The sequence below is a fragment of the Sciurus vulgaris genome (assembly GCF_902686455.1).
Source record: "Sciurus vulgaris genome assembly, chromosome: 5".
Taxonomy (NCBI): domain Eukaryota; kingdom Metazoa; phylum Chordata; class Mammalia; order Rodentia; family Sciuridae; genus Sciurus; species Sciurus vulgaris.
The window spans coordinates 17,384,187-17,410,305 of NC_136465.1; the positions used below are offsets into that span (position 1 = coordinate 17,384,187).

General features: G+C 43.1%; 1 protein-coding gene across 3 annotated transcripts in view; it reads left to right on the forward strand.

Annotated features, from left to right (window-relative positions):
* Positions 1-26,119, forward strand: part of PSD3 (pleckstrin and Sec7 domain containing 3) — a 593,519-nt gene that overhangs the window by 249,536 nt on the left and 317,864 nt on the right. For all 3 annotated transcript variants that reach the window (XM_079143340.1, XM_079143339.1, XM_079143341.1), the window contains one exon: positions 5,785-5,893. In XM_079143340.1, the coding sequence (XP_078999466.1) occupies positions 5,785-5,893 (109 nt within the window). The remainder of the gene's footprint in view (positions 1-5,784; positions 5,894-26,119) is intronic.

The window sequence follows — 26,119 nt, forward strand, 5'->3', positions numbered from 1 at the left end:
GCCTCGTCCTTCCCTTCTCCAATCAACTGAGACTTATTTTTACTCCTAAAATTTGCCGGTAACTCTCTGCTTTGTCTTCTTGATATTTTTAAAATATGTTTGATAGCTAGATAATTAAAAGAATCGTTTTACATCAGTTGTGTCTCTCTTGTGTATAAAATTGGTGATTATAAGCAGGAACATGTTGTGAGTTGGATACTGTAAGTGAAATTCTTTGTCGATTTGAAAAGTGATGTCACAGTAAGGGTGAGATTCTGTTTGTCCCATCCACTTGGTGGTGGGCTTGTGTCTGTCTGTACAGGGTATGTGTTGGAGAGCTTGCCATTATTTGTAGTATTATCACAAGGAAAAGAGCTGTGTGATTGCTCCTTATGAAGAATCACTGTGTTTCAGAATTAGAAGGGAACTTTAGGGATACACTTAAGTATAGCTCGGGTATCCCTTCTTTGTAGTGCCTGTCCTGTGACCAGAAGTGTTTGGAATTTTGAATGTTTTTGGATCTTGGAATATTTGCATATATATGTGATATATATTTATTTGTGTGTATATATATCTATATGTGTATATACACACATATAGACAGATAGGTAGGTAGGACCTCAGAATTTCTAGCCCCATGCTAACATTTGTGTTTTGTATGAATCTTATATACATAGGTTGAAGGTAATTTTCTATAACATTTTGAGTGCATCTGCATTTTGAATATGACTTGTCAGAAGATGAGGTAGGGGGCTGGGGAGATAGCTCAGCTGGTAGAGTGCTTGCCTCATAAAGCACAAGGCCCTGAGTTCGATCCCCAGTACCACAAAAAAAAAAAAAAAAAAAAAAAAAAAAAAAAGATGAGGTGGGGTGTGGAATTTCTATTTGTAGTGTCATGTCAGTGCCCAAAACAGTTTGAATTTCAGATTTTCAGTTAGGGATGTTCAACCTGTAACACTTTTTATCATCAGGGAATCCCAAGTCCATAGATGAAGCATTTGTGTGAGATTCTGTGAGAGTATCAAAAGTAGGACTTAAATCCAGATCATCTGTCTGGAATTTAAGTCCAGATCAGTTCATTTTTAATTCTCTCTCTTTTTTTTCCTTTCCCCTCCTTTTGGTGCTGGGATCGGACCCAGGGCCTTGTGCCTGCTAGGTAGGCACTTTACCTTTGAGCTACACACTGAGGCCCATTCCATATTCTTATGAGATTCATGTTCTTCACATAGCAAACACAAAGAACATATTTTATTCAGTTAGTAATACAGAATGAAGACGTAGTGCTGAGTTATGTGGGACTTTCATTGGGTTGATTGTTTGAAGTATAATTTTTTAAAGACCTGCAAAAATATTGCAGAGGTGGCTGAAGATTTATAAGCCGTGGCAGGGGAAGAGCAATAGTAGTGCTGCTCACAGCTTTAAGAGTAACTCCTGGAAGCAGAATGAATTTTATTTTGTTTAGCAAGGCAGGCAGATACTATTCATGTTTTGATTTGGGCCTGAATGTTGGCAATGTAGGGTGCCCCGCGGTTCCAAATACAGAGTGGTTTGTTAGCATGGAGACCTTCAGTGTATTTTCCTCTCAGATAGATCAGCCCTTCAGAAACTGATTCTGTTCCGCGAGAGTTCTTAAACACTGCTTCCTTCGCTCTCCAACTTTAGCACTTGCAAGTCTGCTTAGTATGCAGATTAGCATTTGTCTTTTTTTTTTTTCCGATTACCACTGAGCTACATCCCCAGCCCTTGTTACTTTTGAATTTTGAGACAGTGTCCTGCTAAGTTGCTGAGGCTGGTCTGGAACTTGTGATCCTCAAGTCACCAGGATTACAGGTGTGTGCCATTGCACCTGACTTGTCTGTAGCTTTTTAGGAATGTGGAGTCTCTGGCTCCCTCTTAGAGTGACTCAGTGGATAGTTTAACAAGATTTTCAGGTGATTCTTATAAAGTATGAGACATGTTGGTTTAGAGCTGTGATTCACAAATATGATTCCTGGGCCAGTGACGTCAGTGTCACCTGGAAAATGGTTAGAAAATGCACTAATGTAGAATGTAGTAGAATTCAGTAGGCCCCCCGTGGACCTACTGAATCAGAAACTCTGGGGTGCATCTCAGGAGCTTTAATAAATGCTGTTGGGGATGCTATTTCATGTAAAGTTTGAGAATCACTTTAGAGCAAGGTGTTTCAGTTTGGATCATAACCCTTGGTAGAGGTACACTTTAAATTATGACCTAGTACACACACACACACACACACACACACACACACACGCGCACACACACAATTAGAAATTTTATAAGACAATTTTTCTTTGTGTATTGTCTACTCTGGTATTTTCAGTTTCATTCTGTTAAATACATGCATATTAATATATATGTATACCTATGTATAAAAATCAGGTCATGATCCACTAAACTAATTACATAAGACATGAATGGATCATAGTTACAGTTTGGGAACATGCACTTGAGCTGGTCTCTTTCTCTGTCTCTCTCTCTCTCTCTCTCTCTCTCTCTCTCTCTCTCTCTCTCTCTCTCTCTCTCTCTCTCTCTCTCAGTCCAGGCAAACTCAGGGGCATTCAACTCCTGAGCCACTTCCTCAGCTCTATTTTGTATTTTATGTAGAGACAGGGTCTCAATGAGTTGCTTAGTGCTTTTGCTGAGGCTGGCTTTGAACTTGTGATCCTCCTGCTTCAACCTCCTCATCCACTGGGATTACAGGCATGTGCCATCGTGTCCAGCCCCAAAATAATGCTTACTGTTATTCATAGAGTTGTAAAAGAAACCAAGTACATTTTTACTTTAGTGTCCATGGGGGAGTGGCTCACGGATACCCAAAATCCAGGGATGCTCAAGCCCCTCTCTAGTCTTATACTATTTAATACAATGTAAATACTATGGAAATAGTCATTATAGTCTATGTTTAAGGAATAATGGCAAGAAAAAAATCTGTACATTTTCAGTGTAGATACAACCATTTTTTTATGTATTTGTGATCCATGGTTGATTGACTCGATGCAGACCCTGCAGAGGGCTGACTCTGTGTTGACTACCAAGATATTAAATTTGTGATGTTTCTTTACTGATAACAAAATTTAGTGGTGAGTCTATTTACTACTCACAATTTAAACAAGGGATGAGAATGAATGATATCTCAAGATCTGCCATCACTATTACATAATGTGAAAATCATTTTTGTTGAAGATGACGTTATAGCTTCTAATACTGGAGTTGGTTGTCCGCATTCACATTTGACAAAGCAGCTGCTTAATTTCATCAGAGGTGAGAATAAAGGTGTAATTTTTTTTCCTCCCTCATACAACTTTGAACTCCTAAAATCGAGGAAGGTGTCTTCAGAGAACAGCACTCACATTTTGAGACTCTAAGACAACAAATGGTCTTCCTTAAATTCCTTAACACTTTTTCTTCCTAGAGGGCATCCTTTCTTCTATTCTAGCACCAGAGTAATAAATTTCCTCTTAAAAATGTCCCTTTCTGTCATTTTAGTGAGGCCTTGGGAGGTCACTTGGAAGCCCATGCCCAAGATACTAATGGCGGATGTCCCTTCTCTGGTCTCCCTTATCTCAGTACATACACCCAGTGTCACAAGCCACATGGGAGGCATCCTCAGCGTCACCAGTTCTGGACTTAGACTTCGTGAATTTGGATCTGGGATCCATGGACAAATGACTTAACCTTCATTGACACCTTTTTCCACCTATGGGACAGGGATGAGGATAGCACCCACTTCCTAGGATTGTTGGGAGCATTAAAGGACAGGTTGTGTGTTTTACATTGGGGAGATTTTTGTGTGTTTGGTGCTGGCCATTGAACCTAGGGCTCGTGCATGCCCGGCCAGTGCCCTACCAGCTGAGCTGCGTCCCCAGCCCTGTGTGTTGCTTTGGAACGGTGCCTGGCAGGGAGTAAGTTGTAAGTGACTAGTGCATGTTTTCCATAATAATTATCTTCAATTTCTCCCATTCCCTCATTCCTTAAATCCAGTTGATCAGAGAGTCATGTAGACTTCCATGCAAAATATTTGATTCACCTGCTTTTGCCTGTTTCTGGTGTCATCACCCTGTTCTGAGCATCTGTCTCATTCCTAGCTAGCATCTCTGCTGCCTCTTGAGTCTCTCCACAATCCATTTTCTGTGTAACAACCTAAGGTCTTTTAAAAGTATAAATGAATAATCTTTAAAAATGTAAACGAATCACCCTATTAAGGCCCTTCTGTGACTTTCCATCCTGTTTTGATGGGAATGCCACTTCCTTTCCTTGATTGACACACCCCTCTGGTCCCTACTTCCCTGAGCAGTGTTCTTCCCCCTGTCTGTCTTGCCCGCTGTCTTTCTCCTCTGTGGCTGCCCGGGCCTTTTCTCCTGTTTGAGAAGGCTAGTCCTTCCACACCCTAAGGTCGTGCCCATGGCCCTCTGCCTGGTGGGATATTGCTGTCCTTCCTGGCCTCTGGTCCTTCTCCACTCTGTAGGTTCTAGCTCTGTTTCACTGCCCTAATCACTTTACCTAAATTGGGGCACCTGGGGTGGGAGTCCCTCTGCCAAGTTCCTCTTTTTATCAGTCTGAAGCTCCCCAAATGCATCAAAAAAAGGAACATATTCTCTCTGTTAGGGAAAAGATAATGAACCTGTTTTTGTTAGCTCCCTAATGCTAGGAAGAATGTGCACCTTTTCCAGAAAGATAAATTTTGCACATTATGGACATTACGTGATCGTAGAGCTACTTTAAGAAATTGCTGTCTTAAAATGTGCAGGCTGGCTCTCTGACAGTGACGCTGTCTGTGGTGGGGAGATGAAGTTGTGATGGGACCTTTTCCCTGTTGCCAGTCATCTCAGCTCCAAAGCCGTCAGAGAAGCCATAAGATTTTCTTCTTTGAAGTTACTTGTTTGCTTATAGAGACCTTCATGCCTCTCCCCCACCACAAAGCCCTGTTCAGTTGCTGGTCAGTCATGAGAAAAGATGTCTCATAACCAGAGGGTCGAAAGAGTGTGGGTGAGGTCTGGATCCTGGGTAACGTTTGAGTTCAGAATCAAAAGCAGAATGACTGTCTGACTGGTGTGGGTCAGATTTCTTTGTGCCTTTAGATTTCTTCCTTGTCTTGAACTGATCCTTGATCAGAGAGAGGGGGGCATTCTTGATATTTGCCATTTGACTAGAACATCCAGGAAGAGGACCTTAGGAATTTGGAATCATAATGTGAACTGCATTCACTGTCACCTATATCACACTCAAATAAGGGACTTTTAAGAATTACGAAGGACTCTGGCACAGATGCTCGAATTCAGGACGGTCAGTATAAATGGGATGCTTGGCAGTTCAGTTTGTGCACTGTTTGGCTGAGTGGTGTTTCTGATTACATAAAAAAGTGGTCTCTTCTGGGGAAAGACTACCTTTTTTGTTAGTGTTTTTTAGTAGAACCCACACAGAGAAATATTTTTGTTAGGAACTGGGTAATGATAATCACATGAAAAATGATACGTTTAAAAATAATATGTAGAGTTTTCTAATGGCTGAAAGATAAACTTAATTTTTAAATCATCTCCTGTAAGTCTGCCCCACAACCGAGGCAAACTCGTTCATAGGTGTGTCTTTTCTTCTAGAGTTGTAATCCTGGAGGTACATTTTTGTATGCCGATGTTCCCTGCCGTATTTTTTTGTCTTTCGTTTTGAGTGTGATATAGATTCTGTCAAGTGCAGGTCATCTTTGCTTGATTATGCTCCTGTGAGTTTGTTTCACGATGAACTTCTGTGATGCATTTTTAATGTTGTCTCTTTTTTGTTCTCAACTTGCAGGCGGAGACATTCGTTTGGGTTAACAGTGCGTCAGCACATTCCCAGAGTGTTGCCAAGGCCAAATATGAATTTTTATTTGGCAGATCGGAAGAGAAGACTCCAGATACTAGTAAGTATTTCCCAACCTTCTTCCCCAGTTAAAAGAACACAGTGCTTCTAATTTTTGAGTTTGTTTTCTCCACTTGAATTACTTTCTTGCCTCTGTGAAACCCGTTTTTTTCTAATTATTCATCAAAGCAATTTTCCCAAGGTGTAGAGTTCAGAAATATTGGATATAATTCTTATAACCTGTTCTCGGTAATTTCAAATCATGTTCTTTGTTTGAAAACTGCTCAGCTTCTGATATTTAAAATGTCAAGAATTAACTAATTCCCATTAAGTTTTCCTTTTCCAGAGTGACCTTCATTGTATAGGTATCTGTCACTATATTTTTGATTCTCTATTTAGCTCCCATTGTATATTATTAAGAAACATTCCTAAATTATTTTCAGAGCATTTAAGTCTTAACTTTGTGGCAGTCTTAGCTCTTGGTTAAATCAGTACTGGTGTAGTCTGGTAGTCACATTCTGGTATCTTAGACTTAAAAGCAATGTCCTTTGGTTAGAAACAAGTGAATTCAGAAGAAAAGAAGGATTTATAAATGATAGTAATCACACTGTTTTACAAGATTATTTGTCATGTGCCGTAGACTTTGCATGTAGTACTTCATTCAATTCTCTCAAAAATCCTATCCATTGGTACTGTTATCCCCCTTTTCCAGAGTCTGAAATAATTCCTTCCCATTATAATCCCTCTTACAGCAGAGTGAGGCCATTTTCTGAATCCTGCCTGACCCTAGAGTTCTTGCTTTCGGTCAGTTCAGGTAATGCATTTTTGAAGGTGTTTTCCTAAAAGGAGGTACAAGGTAAAAATACAAATAGCTTTATAGCATTTTGGGAGCATTTGGGTGTGTCTGTGGGAGGCTGATGGGAACAGGGGTGTGAGCGGATCTTGGGAGTTAGGTGGGGAAGTGCTGACGCTCATGAATAAGAGCCGGGACTCTGGAGTAGGCTTCCTGAGCTTGAATCTGGCCTTGTAGTGTGCAAGCTGTGCGACCTTGTATAAATAATCCAACTTCAGTTTTCTGGTCTGCAACGTGGGGTTGTAGTGATGCATGTCCCAGGATTCTTTTGGAGATTTTTCAGTTGATTATAATGTAAAGATCTCAGAGCCATGCTTGGTGTAGAACAAGTGTTATAAAAGTATTTGCTTCTGTTGTTATCTGTGATGGTGGTGGTGGTGGTGGTGGTGGTGGTGGTATCCCTGACCTTTGAGGCTGACATTTAGAAATACAACCCTGACTTTCCTCAGCTGTGTCATTACCTGACCTGGATTTCTTGTTTTCAGTGGACAAGGAATCTGACCTCCAGTGGCTTTGCTGTCAGTCAAAAAAGGCAAATAGCAGCTGTACATTTCCAACTTAGATATTACTTGGGATTATATAATAACCTCATAATATTTGGGGATGCTAAGAAGACAACATACATGTTGCCATTTAGTAATTCCTTTAACTTAAAATAAATAGTTACCACATTTCAATATTTGAGGACCCTTACATGTAGTATAAAACAGCTGAAATCATTTTAAGAAATCACTCAGCTTGTATCATAGCGTCCCAGTTCAGAGGCGACTGTGTTCCACAGTGTATCCGCTCTGCTTGTCTTGTAGTGTAGCCGTCTGTGTTCTTTATCATGTGGCCTCATACCTGACTGTCCTGGGCTTGAGGTTTAGGGCGCTGAATCACCAAGCCAGATTTCTCATACACAGCATTCTGGTTACAATTACCCCAAGAAGGTTTAAAACTCTGGCATAGCCTTGACTCAGAGTGATTTTGTCCTGGTTAATTTTTTTTTTGGACTGTGATAAAACACAGTTTTTACTATATAGAGGCAATCACATACCTCTATAGTGCTCTGTCTTATTACTGGGGAGACTGATTCTTCCTTACTCATAGGTTTTGAGTAGTCTTCCCTGTATTACCGACTCAGATGTATGATACCTGAGGCAAATCAAAATGACATTTTAAAATGCATTTCCCGTTTGCTTTGGTGACCATAGGCGATGGTAGTTGTTTCTGGCGGGATGCTGTTCTGCAGGCATCAACGTGTTTACACATTCACAGAGCGGATATATTTAATGAGCACTGGTGACGTGCTAGTCACTTGTGTGGGGCACTAGGAGGGGACGAAGAAGTACAGGACGTGGTTCTTGCCTGGTAGTTGCTTATTTTCTGACTGGGGAGAAGCAGTGTGTCTCCAAATAACCAGCAGCAGAGAATGCTCACTTTTAGCTGAGGAGGTGGTGGCGGCTTCGTGGAGAAGGTGGAGGTTGAACTTGGTCTTAAAGGATGCCTAGAACTTAGATGAATAGAACTTTGGGGATGGCGTTCATGTTGAGGGAATGGTAGGAGCAAGGGGGTAGTGGCAGAAAGAAGGTCCTCTTCTTATCTCATAAAGATATGACACACATTTTCATCATTTCGAAAATGTTCTGGAAGTTCCTTTGTATGGAACATTCATCTGTCGTCTGAACCCTTTCCAGACTCGGAAGACCACAGAGGGATGTACTAGATGTACAGGACGGTGTTCTGGTTTAATTTAAATCCTATACATCTTCCAACACAGATCTGGGGAGGGGAAGGAAAGGGTTAAATGAGCAGCAGAAGCAGTTGCCAGGCTGTTGACTCTTTTGGATGTTAGTGTGCTCCTGCAACTGTGCCTTAAACTGTCCCATCTTTTGAAGAAATGGAAATGCCGATGGTCACTTTTGAATGCTGCCCAACTGTGTCCAGCAGGCGGCCTGATAGCCTAGGAATGGTGGTGTCAGGTCAGGAAAGGTTAGTTGGTTTATAATCCCCAGGGATGCCAGTGAAAGTGTTGCTGATGTAGCGAGACAGGGCTTAGACTTCGCCACCGAGCAGGGACTGCACATGATATGTGGGCGGCAGGTTCTAGGGGAAACAATTCAGGATGCTCCGCAAGCTGTTGCTTAGTTTGGGTTTTCGGTGACAAGGGCCTAGAGTATTGGCCGGGGTCCGGGAAGACTTGTGATCACTGGGAAGAATCCCTTGGCTGGGAACGAAGCTCTGTGTTCCCATGATCATCAGTACCGTGAAAGGAAGCGGGTGGCTGTGTTGCTGCAGTTTCGGTTCCTTGTTACTTTCTGGGAGTCGTCGCGGCCGTGGGAGCTTTGCAAGGCAAGAGAAGCAGCTGGTAAGTGTTAAGAGGCTCTGGGCTAAAGGGGGCTGTGATTCCAGTGAGAAGGGAGCACGTCACTCAGGCAGGGGACTAATCCAGGGCTCACCAGGCTGACATGCATTACGGCTGGTGGCAGCATCCCCCCTGCGTGAGGCTCTGCTCCTCACACAGTTCCTCTCTGGGCTGCTGTGCTGAGTGAGGTGATTGCTGAACCAGTCTTGTGGACCACATGTCAGCAGGAGGTCTGTTCTTTATGGACTTCTTAGGGTGGCATCAGACAGCCAAAGTTGGTGGTCTCCCTCCGTCCAAATCCAGAAGAAATGTTGAGGAAGCCTTTGAAGAAGAGTAAAAGTCCCATCGGCTTGTAGGGAGGACAGGGGACCCAGGGAAGGGTGTGAAAAAGCAAAAGGGACTCAGGGATGCTGAGACGGGGTGTCACCCTCATGTCATTAACTGCTAGCAGTGGACATAATCTCCTACGCCTCTACGGTATTGTTTTCTTAACTTTTTGAGATAAGTAGGAAGAGAAAATGAGCTTCAGAGATTACTCAAGAACCTGCCACAGAGTACACAGTTCAGATGCTTTAGAATCAGGTTGAAGTCCAGTCTCCAACAGCCTCTGGGAGACCCAGCTCTAAAGCAGTTCTCTTGTCCCTTGAGGCAGGCCAGATGTGGTGGGTATTTGATGGAGTGAGGTAAGACGGGGTCCTCAGGAGTTACTGAGTTGTTTGGAGATTTTAAAACTTCATAAAGGGCCCCAAATTAGCCTTTTAGAGTTTGTGGGTGTTTTTGGAATTTGTAAACTGTCAGCAAGGCCCTCCACTGCTCTCTGTGGGCTCCCGTAAGGCACCTGCTGTTCTTCCCAGTTTATTGAAGGCCAAGGGTCAGTAGCAGTGGCAGAGCATGGGTCCTGACCTTTGTTAGGTGTCCAAGGACAAGTTACTAAATTATCTGTTTTTTTTTTTTTTTTTTTCCCTTAATCTATAAAATCGGGGTAGTGGTGGTAACCTCTTCATAGGGTTGTAGTGAAATTCAGGTGAGGCGTAAGTACATAGCACACAGCTGGGCACATGGGACCCAATCAGTGTTCGCTATCAGGAAACGAGTTTATGTGATCAGGCTAGCAGACTGTTTGTGTTGGAAGAAATATTAGAGATCACCTTTGCATTGTATGGATGAGGAAACTGAGGATGGCGTGCTGGGCCCATCACCTCGGTGTCCTGGTTCTGAATTGGTGTTTGATGTTCTATTCTGCAGGCTCCTGTGGAAAAACAGACTCAGATCGGGAGGGTTTGGGAATCCTCTGACCCCACCCCCTTGAGAAGCTTGCTGTAGATGGTTGTGTTGTTGGAGTAAGAAATCAGAAAAAATGGGCTCTGAGGGAGGCCTGCAGGGCTCTTCTGTGGGTTAGATACTTGATACTCAAGGAAGAAGGAAGAACTGTTTCCATATTCCCATCCTCCTCCTGTCTTCACCTGAACCGATAGGACCCATCCTTACCAGGTAAGACCAGGGGTGAGGGTCAGTGGGAAGTCATAGGAAAGGTGTCAGAATTTTAAGGTCCTGTAAAGATTGTGTGGATGCCTCTGACTAGTTTTCAAGATCACGGAAGTGCCAAAACTTTTAAAAAATATTTGTTTTGGACAGAATTTACTCTGAATGGTGTTATAGGAACAGATCTTGCCTCTGATGATTTATGGCCGTGCATATGAGCAGGCCAGGTGCTCACTGGTCTTAGATATAAACGAGTGATTTGGAAAAGTACTTCATGTCAGTTTTTTAAAAAATTGCCTTAAAACGCGGAGTGCATTGCTAGGTATGAGACTCCTTGGCAGCGTAATGTGGTTCTTTTCAGCAGAGCTGACCAGAGCAGGGTTTCTGAACTGTTGGTTGACATTCTGTGTTAGATAGCTGACAAGTGGCTTGCATCTAGAATATAGAGAGAACTATTTCCTCTCAACTATAAGAAGGCAAAGAACCCAATGAAAACAGGAAGGAGGCTAAAGATGTGAACAGACACTTCACCCGTGAGGGTGTCCACGTAGGGAAACATGCGAACGATGCTTAGCATAGTCATCCTTAGAGAATTGGAATCAAGACCACAGTGAAATATCACAGCACATCCCTAGAATGGCTAAAATTAAGAAGACCCCTGTAGTGTTATTGGTAAGAACAAGGAGCCACTGGGACCCTTAATACTCTCATGGTGAGATGTAAATGGCTACATATTTTGAAAAACAGCTCATAAGTTCCACAGGTGTCTTTTGCACTGCCTTGATGTGTGTTCAAGAGAAATGGGTCATGCCTGTGCAGACTTGCACACCAATGTTCACGACCTGCCCTTAGGTTCCACTGTTTGGAAAATCAAGCAGCTTAGGGGTCCCGTGTGGAAAATCAAGCAGATTAGGGGTCCCGTGGTTATGCTTTTCAAGAAACTGGTGACTGAAACGAGAAAATGACTCACACAAGTGGTAGAGTTTGCATGGTGCATTTCAAAACTCACACTCTTTCTTTTAACCGAGTGGCCTTGGTTTAATACACAGTGTGCAGTGGAGTCTCCTCTTTTAAAGAAGACCTTTGAGCTCCAACCTTGGGAACAACAAAAAGTGTCTGACTGGAGAGAAGGAACCTGCACCTCAAGTCTTTGGCCAGGAATCGCGTGTTGATATCTGTTGCTTGTTCAGGTCGTCGTTGTTAAAGGGTGCTTGAATGAAGGTGATGCTAATGTCATACCAAAGTCATGAATGGAAATTTCAACCTGAAGTATAAAACCAGAGAATAAATAGGAAAGGGGGATGGAAAGGTGCAGTTATGTGTCTTACGACTGTTGTCAGTCCACGGCCAATGTTTTATAAGGTTTTTGAATTCATTTATATGATACTAAATGTGATATTCTACAAATATATTCACAAGTAATAGAATTTTAGAAACATAGTTTTCCGTCATATTGGAGGGAAGGACAAAGCACTCTTTCATGTATTTTCTGCGTCTTGTTAAATGTTATTTTTTGAAATTTTTGGCCTACCTTCTTGTCCCTTCTGTTTTAGAGACTTAATTGTTTCTGATAATTTCCCAAATTTCTAGTTTTTTCAGGATTAGAGATTTCAGTTCATGGTCTGAGTGTGGAAAGGTTTTAATAAGGTGATTCTTGTTATAACCCCTTTCAGTGTGGATGCTAGGTGTCTTCAGAGACGTCTTACAATGTGGCAGATTGAACTGATGATCGGGAGAAAAAAATAAACCCTAGGTAGGTCGGCGAGCTTGCAGGAAAGGAAAGGAAGTCCCTTGCTAGGCAGAGAGGAGGCAGACTCGGTACGAAGCAGGAGCAGACCTCTTGCTGGCCAGGTGAGGGGTTTTTACCCACATGGAATAGGAACAGTCCCTGTAGCCTCCTGCCTCACAGGACAGAAGCAGGAATTGGGGTGTGCAGAGCTGGGGGACCATCCAAAGCTCTGGGTACTGCTTGGAGGCTGGCAGGGCAGGATGCTGGGGCTTGGAACAACGGCTTTTCAGAACCATGGGTTGAAACCTAGACCAAACCTGCAGCACCAAGGTGGTCGGGCTCCAAGCGTGCGCTTCCTGCCACATCCAGAAATGGACATGAAACTCATGCTGGGCCAGTGAAGCCTCACAGGTAACTGCTAATGTAAGCGCAAAACTACCTGGGGACACCCACGTGGCCTGGGACGTGTGAGACTCCGTGTTAATGGATAAGTCAACATTCCCTACAATGATGATCATGATTTTATCAGGTGCACAAAAGAAGAGCTTCCCTGGGAAGGGGGGTCAGCCTACACGACATGGGGGGAATGAAGGCCCAAAGAAGTAGAGGAAATAGAGCTTCCGAAACAATCACAGTTTTACTTAAAAGTTAAAAAACTGGAGAAGGAACCATTATGATAAAACAGGAGGGTGTGAAGAGCGACGTGTACTTAAGAGCCAAGACAATGAAGGTAAGGAAAAACACTGATAATGAAATTAGAAAAAAGTCATTGGATGGGTGAAGGGCAAGTGATTGGATTTGCAGTTGGTACTTAAAGTCGGGACTGATGAACTCTTTTTGATAAGTCCCCCACCCCTTAGCAAATGTTCTCTGTAGAATAGCGAAAAGAATGGGCAAGAAGAGCATCCATAATTCTGAGCAGCATGTCCTGGTGTTGGTATTGACTTCTGATCTCCTTTTCTGTTTGCATATTCCACATCCAAAAATGCACATGCAGATTTCCTCACTGTTCACCTACTCTTGCCAGGCATTATTCTGGATCTAAGGGATTTAAAAAAATTTTTTTTTAACAAAGTGAAAACTCACGTCTATCCAATTGCGAAACAGAAAGATTGTTCCAGCGGGTGATGCTTACCTTCCACAGCCTCTTCACACCCAGTGATTAATTGTCTTCAACAAAACATGGCACCAGATTTAATAGGGGAAGGGAGTTGAGTAGCTTTGACTCCTCCACTTGTAGGCCTTTATTTTTGATTTCCAAATAATATCTTATTTAAAAATAAAAATAATATGAATTTTAGGTTTTTATTACCAAAATCATACATGTGTATAATCTAAAAAATGCAACCTTTTATACACAGCCAAGAGACCACAGCCCCCTTCTTACAACCTGTCTCTCCTCTCGGGGTCACTCTTACCCCACGGCCTCTTTCATCCTTTTTCTCTGCACTCCTCAAGCAGCTCCAAACCACTTTGCACCCCCAGTTCTGCCCTAGTGGCAGTGAGTTTGGACTGTTGCTTTTCTCTCTCTTTTTTTTTTTAAAGTTTTTCTGGTAATTGTCTCATTCATAATAAGCTTATCAGTTCTCTAATAAAAAACCCAAACAAATGTAGGATCTGGCACACACGCTGCATCTCCTCTCCTGTCCCAACAATTGTACATTTGTTGTTTTTTTAACTTGGTTACATTTGTGATTTCAAATATTAATATTTGAAACTATTTTTAGGCTGCTGCTAAGCAGCCATCTCATGACTCCCTTGGGGGATGAGGCCATAGAGGCTCAGCCCTTTCCTCCAGCTTTCTTTCCCAGGCAGAGCCTCTGGCCGCCTTGTCTTTGCTTTGATGAAGCTTGTGGCATTTGTAATCGTGCTCTGCAACTGTAGCAGTCTTCCAAGCTTCCTCCAGTCCCTCTCAACATTGCAAGATGGCACCACGTTCAAAGTGCAAAGTCCAAGTAGTGTGTGCAGCTGGACCTGAAGTGAAAGAGCAATGGATCCTGTGTCCGCAACCTCCACCGCCCAAAGGTGACACAGCTCATCCCAGCAGAGAAGCAGCGGGGCGGGAGGGGAAGCGTCTTGTTAGAATATACTGATCCCTTTTTGTTATGACTTTATGGTGTTATTTGTAGCAGCAATTCACTTTTTTCTTCTTCTTTCTTCCTTTCTTTTTTTTTGGTATCTGGGATTAGACCCAGAGGTGCTTAACCAGAGAAGCATCCCCAACTCTATTTTGTATTTTTATTTAGCGACCGGGTCTCCCTGAGTTGCTTAGTGCCTTGCCATCGCTGAGATTAATTTGAACTCACAATCCTGCCTCAGCCTCCCGAGCTGCTGAGATTACAGGTGTGTGCCACCCGGCCCAGCTTCATTTTCTTCTTAAAGATACACTTCTTGCTGGGCATGGTGGTGCACACCTGTAATCCCAGCAGCTGGGGAGGCTGAGGCAGGAGGATCGCGAGTTCAAAGCCAGCCTCAGCAATGGCAAGGCACTAGCTCAGTGAGACCCTGTATCTAAATAAAATACAAAATAGGGCTGGGGACGTGGCTCAGTGATTGAGTGCCCTGAGTTCAATCCCCAGTACAAAAAAAAAAAAAAACAAAAAAAAACTTCTCATCAGAACTATTTAACAGTTGGTTCTAATTTGCACCAAAAGTTCTCTAGGCAAAAAATATTTTAAAAAAACATGGTTAAAAGAAATAAGTAAAAGTTTTACCATGCCAAGTCCAGAGAGCTTGCAGATGAAAGAAAAAGGTTTTGAGTTTTAGTGGCACCTCTGTATACTGTTTTATTTTGTTGTTGTTTTGTTTCATGTTTGTACTGTCAGGGCCTCATGCATGTTAGATGAGTACTCTACTACTGAGCTACCCCCTGCCCTTTTTTCTGCTTTCTTAGCAAGAAATTTCACCTTTTCATTTTGCAGTAAACCCCAAATTATGTAGCTGGCTATGGTTGAAATGTCTGTTTTAGTTGTCTGTGTACTACACTAAATTAGTAATTTAGCGTTAAAAAAAAAAAAAAAAAAGTTCTCTAGGCTTTTGTACAGCTGTTCTCCTTAGAGTTGAAATTCTATATTGCATTCTTGATTTGATGTACTGCGTCTTAGATTCCACTTCTCATTCTTGGATTCCTTTTTTTTTTTGGCTAGAGTATCTCCTTTGGTAATATTTTCTGAAGGTTCCAAGGTTGGTAAAATTCCTGAAGCTTTTTGTCTCTGAATGTTTTGTTTTTGTGCTTCTTTGCTTGTTTCCCTAGAGCTGAAGCCAGACTAAGGTCACTTCCTTCAAAACCTCGAAGGTCTTGCTCTCCTGCCTCTCCTTGCCTTGGTGCTGATGTGGTTCTGATGTTGGGTCCTGAGTGGGTGATCTGCTCTTGCTTTCCGTACACTGTGGGGCTTTCCTGTGCCCTTGCCTTTCAGGAGGTGTGAGTCTCTTTCTTGCATGGCACCCTGGAACCCTCAAAGAAGTATCTTCCCTTAGCTCTGGAAATGTTCGTTCTATTATTTATGGACTATACCTCCTCAATTTATCTCGTGGTCTTTCCTTCTGAAATCCCTGTAGATGGATATTGGTTCTCCTGGATTAGATTCTTCTTTTGTGGCTCTGTGTCTCTTAGTTTCCCTCTCTCTCTGTTTTTTGAATCAGGGGCTCTCAGCCACTGAGCCACATCCCCAGCCATTTTTATCTTTTATTTTGAGGCAGGGTCTCGCTGAGTTGCTTAGGGCCTTGCTAAATTGCTAAGGCTGGATTTGAAGTTGTGATCCTCCTGCCTCGGCTGCCCAGCCACTGGGATTACAGGTGTGCGCCGCCATGCCTGACTTTTCTCTCCTATTTTAAAATATCATCACTCATTCTTTCTAATAAAACTTCTATTTTGATAATTGTATTTCTAATTTCATGTGCTCATTCCCATATTCTTTTTGGTAGTCTATTTTACATGTACATTATCTAATTATTATTTAATTATTCCAAAGAATTAATTAGAATTTTTTCTAAGGTTGTGTTTCTAGTTCCTGAACTTATGCATCCTCCAGAGTCAGTTTTATTCTGTTAAATCTTGGAATTTCTCTTAGAAGCCACTGTTGTTTCCTCAAGTGTCTATTGGAATTTATTTTCCCATTCATGTACACGAATGAAGATCCGCAGATGCAGATGGCTGGGTTTTTCTCTATGTGTGGAGTGTGTCCCCACCAGGTTCTTCCCTTTTCATTAGAGGAGGGCTGGGCTCAATCTGGGTGTGTGGATTGGCATGGGCAGGGCGTGGGTACCTTCCTTACCCATGCTCAGTGCCTGATGCATGCCAGCCTCTGGGTAAGAGAACAGGAGGGAGAGGCCATCATGGGAAGCTGATCTTGAGGTCATTTTGGTTAGTTGATGGGACACTTGCTGTGCTTCCTGTTCTAGGCAGAGGTACCTGACGACTCTATGGCTCCCCCGGTAGGATGAGTGTGGCTTCTGGGTTTGTTCTGGGTTGCAGTTTTTCTCCTTTATTTTGTCTGTGGTTGTACTCCTCTTTTGCTCAACATAGTTATGATTTATGTTCTTTGACACATGTTGCATTTTTAATAGGGTTTAGAAAAGAAGGGGAAGGAATCTTGTGTCCCTGTCTGGAATAATTTTTTTTTTTTTTTGGTAAAACAAAAAAGAATTAGTTTATATTATTGAGATATAATTTATATCCCATGGGTAAGGTAGGTACCCGTCCCCTGCCCATGCCAGTCCACTCATGCACCTCACAGATTGAGCCCAGCTCTCCTCTAATGAAAGGGAAGAACCTGGTGGGGACACACTCTACACATACAGAAAAACCCAGCCATCTGCATTTGGGAACTCAAATCTTCATTCGTGTTTATGAATGGGAAAATAAATGAGCTGTTTAAAGTGTGAAATTCATGGGTTTTAGTAAATTCATCATATTTACCTTTTAGGACATTTTTATCACCCCGAAAGGAAGGACTACCTACTAGTTGTCATTCCACGAAACTACTGACCTACTTTTTGCTTCTTAATTTACTTGGTCCAAACACTTTGTATAAGTGAAATCATGGTGTTGTGTAACTGGCTGTTTTTACCTAGTATAATGTCTTCATGCTACGGCAAGGAGCATGACGGCTTTCTTTTGGAGGGTGGGATAATATTATAGAATGATATTCCATTATATGGATAGGCCACATTTTTTTGTCCCTTCATCATTGGAAGGACATTTGAGTTGCCTTCAGATTGGCTTTTGTGAATAATGCTGTTGTGGACATTTGCGTGCCAGTCTTCACGTGGACAGATGCTTGGGTGTGCCTACCTCGACTGCAGTTGTTGAGTCCTACCCTGATTCTCTGGTGAACCTTTTGAGGAATTTCTGAACTGTTTTCTGCAGCTACCCACCTTTACCTTCCTGTCGGGAGTGTATGGGGGTTCTGGTTTCTCCCCATTCTCACCAACACTTATTATGGTCTGTGTTTTGATTATGATCATCCTAGTGGGATGTGAAGTCGTGTCTCATGGTGACTTTGTTTTGCATTTCCTTAATGACAAATGATGTTGAGTGTCTTTCATGTGCTTATGGGCTTATTGTGTCCTGCCTTTGGAGAAATGGCCGTTCAGATCCTTTGCTTGTTTTTTCATTGATTTGTCTTTTTATGGTTGAGTGGTAAGAGTTCTTTGTGTAATGTGTGTGCAGGTCCCTTATGACATGCGTGATTTGCAGATTACTTTCTCCTATTACATGGGTTGACTTTTGTAAGCATAAGAAATTTTAATGGTGTCACTTTATATATTTACATTGTTGCCATATTAAAGAAACCATTGTGTAACCTGAGGTCAAAAGGAATCGCCCCCTTATTTCTTCCAAGTATTATAGTTCCAGGTCTTATATTAGTGACCCATTTGGAGTTATTTTTTGCTTATAGTGTGAAGAAAAAACTGGACAATTCCTGATGACAGAATGTGCCGAGGAAACATGGAGACCTTATTGACTTGGGCAGACACCCTTCCGTCACACAGAACTCCCAAAAAGCAAGATGCCAGAATACAAACCAGGCTAAAGGGCTGCTGGAGTTGGCCCTCGTCCAACTCCACATCTGCTGCAGGACCCAGGAAAGCTCTAGGGGTCATCGATTTAGGAAAAACATGCACTGGCACAGGGAACCACAAACATATAAGGGGACAAAAGGCGGATCCACCAATTCTGCGATCCTTGCTGACTAATTTTCTTATCCCACCACAGTTACGAGTTGGCTTATATTTTATGCTAGACCTTCAGTAAATCTTCTATCCTTGGCACATTCATTTATTTTGCCCCTTTTTTTTCCACTGCCCAGATTCCTTCCCTCCTATTATGAAAAGCAGAAAAATGGTTTTACAGTATGAGATGCAGTGTGACATCTCAGTCTTACTCACTGTTCCTTGGCCCTTATTGGTCAGGGGTTCTCCGGCTGACCACAGGCTCTGTGCTTGATGGAAAGTGGTGTTTAGTGGTCTTGGCTTGGGAAAGTGGGCCGGGAAGGGATTGTAAACGTTCTGTCTGACCGAGGTTTTTGGTAATAAGTTAGTCCTTCCATTTTATTCCACAATGGCCAATATGTCTGCAGAAGGGAGCCCCAGCCACCACATTGAAGCTGCTCAGTGTTTTCTACATCAACATAACAAGGGAGTGTTGCAAAAATCGGTATGAAGGACCTGTTGAGAGCTTGTTCCTGCTGTCTGCCTAGCACATTAATTTTATTTTACCTAGGAATCCATTTTTTTTTCAGGCTGGTGTTCATTGTTGTAGTCATTTTTTATTTTTATTTATTTTTTGTGTTGTTGGTGATGAGACCTCAGAGCCTTTTCTACAGTTGTGCTATATCTCCAGCCCTGTTTTTTAAAAAAAATTTAAAATTTTTATTTAAACAATTGTTGAAAAGCTGAGATGCTGGGAACAGTGGCGTGTGCCTTCAGCCCAGCTACGCAGGAGTCTGAGGCAGGAGAATTGCTTGAGCCCAGGAGTTTGAGGCCAGCCTGGGCAACCTAGCAGGATCCTGTCTCAAAAGAGAAGACAAGCAAGCAAGAAAGCAAACAAACACTGAAGAGCAAGATCTGAACCTTTATTTGCGAATAGGACCAGTTCAACTTCAGAACAGCAATGAAATATTACACATCAATGAGAACTGAGAGATTTTGTCTCCAGAAACTTGCTTTGTTGGGTGTAATTGAGGTCTAGCTTTTCTCCTGCTTTTGTTAGCCGTCTGGATTGATTTTAAGATTTTCCTGTTTGCAGGTTTTCAGTTGGAGAGCTAGTCTTCTACTGACTTATATATAGAGCTCTTTGTGAGACTGTTTTAGAGTAAACTTGAGTTCTTGAGAGGTCACAAAAATCCCTGAACAAACATTTTCCTTGTCAGGTGTATGAACTGTTCCACAAAAGTATTCTTCTAGCAGCATCCTCTGCATCGTTCCTGAATAAACAGTGTAATCTTAGGTTCTGTTCAGAAGTCGATCCCACGCTCACGGAAAGCCGAATCCTGCTTTTCAGTGTTTGCCTGTTTCTTTGTAGGTTGGGGTTAACTTTCCCTTATTATTTTTGTATGGCAGAGGTGACATTGCTGGATGAGATTTTCCTCATCCTTTGTTTGGTCCAGCTAAGGTTTTATTAAAAAATCTTGGGAGATTTCATAGGAAATCCAGGTATCAGGCTCCTGGTTAGGAAGAGTTGGAGACGGGGCCACCCTGAGCTGTGTTATCATTGCGCCGGAGGGCGGTGGTGCTTCCAGAACGCAGGTGCCCGGTCACCATCTCTGAGTGGTCTCGTGCCCTGCCCTGTGCCCATTCATGTTTCCTCCTAAGCCCGCAGGCCTTAGAGTCACAGCGTAGGACTTTGTACCTGTGCTCTTGTTTTCTAACTGTAATTCCCATTATGTCACACTTTGCAACCCCAAGTTACTACCAGAGGTTGGTTTACCATGAAGCCCATGCATGAGGCTCCAGGCTCTGGAGGGGCCCGTCAATATTTTCTGTTTTCTTTCAAAAGTGCTTCTTCTTCCCCCAAATCGTATAGGTTTCTGGACCCGCATAACTGGATCTGCCCTTGCCTTGCCGGCCTTAAATTTGTAGGGACCAGTCATGCTGGACACCTTGTGGTACGTGGGACAGGATGGCGCAAGGAAGAATTGTACCATGAGCTGCATGACTTTGTGCTGTTGAACATTTATGTGCTTAGGGAAAAATACATTTCTCATTTGCAGCTTAGGATATACTATATACGTAATTTTTTGCATGATTTTAAATATCAGGGAGTTTTCTTGAACTACCGTGCAAATCAAGAGAAGATTATACTTTGGTTTTAGTTTTTGGAAATTTTCTAAAAATTGTTCATTATTTCAGAATATCATATCTAAAGGCAGTCCTCATGTCTGGACACACCTGTTCCGCAGCTTGTATCTGCTTCCGCTCAAGCCCTGTCTTGGGATGATTCTACCTTTAGATACAAATGAGTGTCTGACTAACCTGATTACTTATATAATAAACACCATTTTAATTTTATTTTACCTATCTATTATATTTAGGGCATTATGTTGATCGTTTTATAGTTAGGCAGTTTCCTATTTTATTAATTTTACTTCAGGATTATAAAGGAACATTTCAAAATTTTTGTTATAAAAAGGCATTTTTTTTTTTTCCTGAAAAAGTTGAGACTTGCTCTCTTAAAATCATGGCTCTTCTCCAGAAGGGCACATCAGATTGGCCTGTGGAAGTTTTGAAAATGAAATGATCATTTTGACGCTAACAAGTAAGGTGGCAGTTCTCTAGGAAATTCTTGGCTCTGCGAACCCTTTCACCCCCTGGCACTCTGAGAAATGAGACTCTGTACTGCTCACTGCAGCCCATGAAGGCGATGGCTTTGGGCCACAGGTGACAGTTTCTAGGGACCGTGGCTGCACCAGTCCTGCCTGACCCCACCTTGGATGCTTGTTAAAAATTCAGGTTCTTGGAAGTCTCCCCAGTAATTCTGATCCTGGTGTGTGACCCAGAAATCTAGCTCGTGAGCACGCCCCTCAGATGGTGCAGGTCCAGGAACTTTGGGTTCTGCTCTAAAGTGTAGGTGCTGTAGCTTTTGGCTGGAAAAGAACGGGAATGGGGAAAGGCTTGGCTCCTTTCCGTGGGTGTGGGAGATAATGGTCAGAGATTTCCGAGATAAAACCAGGCATGAAACTCCTGCTTGGTTGGGTTTTCTCTGTCGAGGAACACGATCACCATATTGGAGATGGTAAAACAAACACTGCAGCAAGAAGCCTGAGCCCAGGAGAGGCCACCGGGCTCCTTATACAATTTAAACTCTGAGGGATTATGTCCTAAGAAGCAGGTCGATTCCAGATCCACACTAGATGTTCATGAAGAAAGAGGGACAAGCCCTAAAAAACATGAGAGGCAAAACCTCTCATTTTAGGAAGGAGAACTAAGGGAAGCACCAAGACGCGAGTTCGGGGTGATCTTCAGCCACATTTTAGCGGATTATTGAATATGCTGAGGAGGGCTGGGGCGGAGCTCAGGGGAGGAGCATTTACCTAATGAGGGTGAGGCCCTGGTTCCATCCCCAGCACCATGGAAAGCAACGAAACCAGCATGGTAGGGGTGGGCAGTCCTCCCAGGTCTCAGCTGGCCCCAGGTCTGAAGGCTGGATGGTACAAACCAGCTGAACGGACAGGACCATCCAGGTAGAATAGCGTCCAGGTGAAAGGAGCCCAAGGGGAGGGTGGGGGACTCAGGCTGGAAGAGTGAGACTTCCAGGGAGACCCACACTTTATGAACATTATTTCTTCATGTTTTGGTACCGGGGGTGCTTACCCAAGAAGCCATATCTGCAACTTATTTTTTATTGTTTATTTTTGAGACAGGGTCTCACTGAGTTTCTTAGGGTCTTGCTAAGTTCCTGAGACTGACCTAGAGCTTGCAATCCTCCTGCCTCAGCCACCCCGAGCTGCTGGGATTATAAGTGCGTGCCACTGTGCCTGGTTTATGGATGTTAATTAACATTCCCCAAACAGATGCTATAGGAGCACAGTTGGAGCAATGCTGATGTTCTGGGAATAGGCCTTGGACAAGAAGCAAGAGGCCTGGATTCTCATCTGTGTCAGTATCAGATGCCAGAAGCTTCCTTCTGCACGAGGGAAGCACTCCCAGGGGTGTGTACTTTCTCAAATGCTGCCAACACCTGCCAGGAGTTGCTGAGCTGGAGAGGGAGAGGAAGCATCCCGTCTGCCTGTGAAGACTGGCTGGGGAAGCAGATGGGAAAGAAGATGATTTTAACACCATATAATAACTTGGAACAGTAGACGTAAGAACCGGCGGCTTGGGGAAGCTATCGAAGGCACCTCAGTTAGACGGGAGGGAAGACTTCCTGGAAGAGGAGACTCTCTGGGCAGAGTTCTTGAGGAGAGATTGGAATGAGCCCTGGGAAGGAGTCTGTTTTGACAGTGGCAGTTGACAGTGGCAGAGGCCTCCATGAAGCTGTGCAGGCCATGGCTTGTCGAGATTAGCTGGATCAATGAGAGGGAAGACCTGGGGCACGCAGGGACCAGATTAGGGATGTCTTAATGTCATACCACGCATTGCTGAAAGAGTACCTTTTATTGATTCTGAAAATGAATAGCAAATTGATGCTTTGTGTCTGGGATTTAGGAAGTCAGTGTGAAGGCCATGTAGAGACGGAGTGTGCCTATGGAGATACGAGGTCCAAGACAGTGTGTCTCACTAGGAAGGCAGGTGTGCATGCGCGCACACAGACACACACACACACACACACACACCATTGACTTGAACAAGAGAAAACATTTTCTCTTTCGGGAACAAACGAGATCTAGGTAGATGATTCAGAGCTCATGTTGGTTCCACAGTGTTGGATGGTCCTGGCCACCTGGGGGGTGTCGGTCTGTTAATCCCTTGAGGATTTCTCCTCTTCTGAGCTCTTGCTACTTTTCTGAGTGTGAAGGAGGAAGAAAAGAACTGGAAGGGCCAAGGGGTGTGTGCCAGTTGTAATTTAAAGATGAAAATTTAACCTTTATTACAGCGGCCATGTGGCCTGCTAAAAACTTGGGGTTCCATTACTAAGGGAGAGGGGTAGACCACCGCATCCCTCCCAGCATATGGCAGGAAGGTGCTGGACATGGTGCGGAGCTGAACTGAGGCAGTGGAGGTGGAAAAAGAGACCATCTTCAGAGAGATGAGGGGCCGAGATTGTAGCTGGTGGGCTGTGGGGGGAAGGGACAGGATGGGGTTGAGGGCGCCTTCTGCTTTGGGCAGCTGGTGGTTGGTGAGGAAGCAGCCGGTTTGGGGTGAGGAGGAAGGATGACATTTTGGGGTTTGCTTTGGGATGTCCAGGGCACATCCAGACAGAGATATCTGGGTTTGTGGGCATGTAGTTCCATGTTAGAGGGAAGAGATTTCATTTTACTTAGATATTTAAAAATCTGTCCTCTCTCTCCTCAGCTTTATTAAGATATAATTAACCAATAAAAATTGTCTCTTTGTTTCCATGTTACAGTACCCAGTGTGACGTTTTGATATATATGTGAAATGATTAAATGAAGCAAATTAACATCTTTCACATAATTTTTGGTCTCACTTTTTAGGTGGTGAGATGATTTTTTTCTCTGAGCAATTTTTGTGTAGGGTACATTATTATTAGCTAGAGTTCCCACGCCCTACAGTAGGTCTCCAGAACTTGCTTACCCTAATTGAAACTTGGCACCCTCTGCCCAGCATCTTCTCACCCTCCTCTCCTGCCCTTGTCCAGGTAGCCGCCAGTCTCCCTTCTGCCACAGTGAGCTCTGCCATTTTCGATTGCTTATGTAAGTGAGATCCACCTTTGTCTCTTTGCTGAGCTCATTTCAGTTAGTATGACGTTCTCTAGGTTCATTCATGTTGCCACAAGTGAAAAGATCTCCTTTTTAGGTCAGATATTGTTTCACTGTTGCTATGGTTGGGATGTGAGCTGTTCCCCAAAAGCTCACGTGTGAGACAATGCAAGAAGGTTCAGAGGAGAAGTGATTGGATTGTGAGAGTCCCCTGTTGGGATTGACTGAGTGGTAACTGAAGTGGTGGGGTGTGGCTGGAGGAGGTGGGCATTGGGGTGTGGCTTTGGGGTATATGTTTGTATCCGGTGAGTGGAGTCTGTCTCTCTGCTTCCTGATGATGTGAGCTGCTTCCCTCCACCACACTCCTCTCCTGTGATGTGCAGCCTCACCTGGAGCCCTGAGGGATGGTGCTGGACTCCTGTGGACCAAGACCTCTGAAACATGAGCCCTCAAATAAACTCTTCCTCCCCTACAGTTGTGCTGGTTGGGTCTTTTAGTCACAGCAGCGAAAAACTGACTCCAGCTATTGTGTCTGTGTGTGTTTACGTACATGTGTGTAAATACACACCAGTTCCCTCATTCGTTCACCTAATGCAGGCCGCTTGCTTGGGTCTGTCTTGGCTGCTGTGCACAGTGCTACAGTGGACTCAGGCTTGCAGGTGGTTCTTTGACGTGATTTCAGTTGGTTCAGCTATATCCTCAAAAGTGGGATCGATGGGTCACATGGAGGTCCTAGTTTTATTTTTCTTAGGAACTGCCCTACTGTTTTCCATACAACTGTGCTGACTTAACATCCTCAGCAACAGTGTATAGGGTTCCTTTTTTCCTCCATTTTTTCCAATACTTACCCTGTGTCATTTTGATAACAGGAAGTGATGGTGTGGTTTTTATTTGCTTTTCCTGAATAATTAGTGATGTCGAACTTGTTGGCTGTTGTCTTGAGACGTGTCTATTCAGGTCCTTTGCCCATTTTTAATCAAGTTATCATCTTGGTATTGAGTTGTTTCAGTTCCATATATATATTTTGGATATTACCCCTTATCAGACTTATGGTTTGTAGATATTTTCTCCCACTCTGTAGGTTGTCTCTCCACTCTTGCTTATTGTGCAGAAGTTTTTGAGTTTGATGTGATCCTGTTTATCTGCTTTTTTTCCCTTTTTTTTTTTTTTAGTGCTGAGAATTGAACCCAGGGCCTCATGCATACTAGGCAAGTCTTCTATCTCTGAGCTATACCCCAGATCCCCGCCAAACATTTTTTTTTTAATATTTATTTTTTGGTTGTCAGTAGACCTTTATCTTTATTTATTTTATGTGGTGCTGAGAATCAAACCCAGTGCCTCACACGTGCTAGGCAAGCACTCTACCACTGAGCTATAACACCAGACCCAAATTTTTTTTTAATGTTAGTGTGACTTAAAATTGCTCAAGGTACCAGGTCCATTTTGGGCCTTTGTCACTGTGTCAGGATAGTAACTACATTTCAAACTAAAATTCTGGATGTATTTACTGCTCTGTGAGAGTGTTTTTATGGGGATAGTGAGGGCTGTTATGAAGAGGTTTGAGATTTGTGCTGAAGCATCAGGGCCCAGCTCACTGATCTCCTTCTTTGCATTTAAGCATCAGGCTGGCCTCCAGTGAGGCTGAGGGGTCTGGCCAGGGCTGAAGTGGTCCATCAGGTTGGGGAGTGTGCGTAAGAGTGACTTCATTCCTTTTAGGATAATCCTAGACCAAGAGGTATGAAAAGTTCACAGGCACAAGTGATTTTGAGAAGTAGACCATGATGTCATTGTAACCTAATTACAGATTTCTAATGGCAGATTTCCAGGTTTTCCTTCAAAGAATATGATTTTTTTTTCCCCCTTAAAAGCTTGGAAATTTTTTGGAAGTATTATTTTATTCTTGCTCATGCCCAGTTCTGTAATAGTTAGGTGACACTGCCCCCTGGTGGACTGAGTTTTGACACTTTTCTGGAATGGCCAGGTGCTGTTTAATTTTCCTGCTGGCAGATTTCTAGCAGATTTCTTTCAGATTCATTCTGGAGGTCAGTCATAAT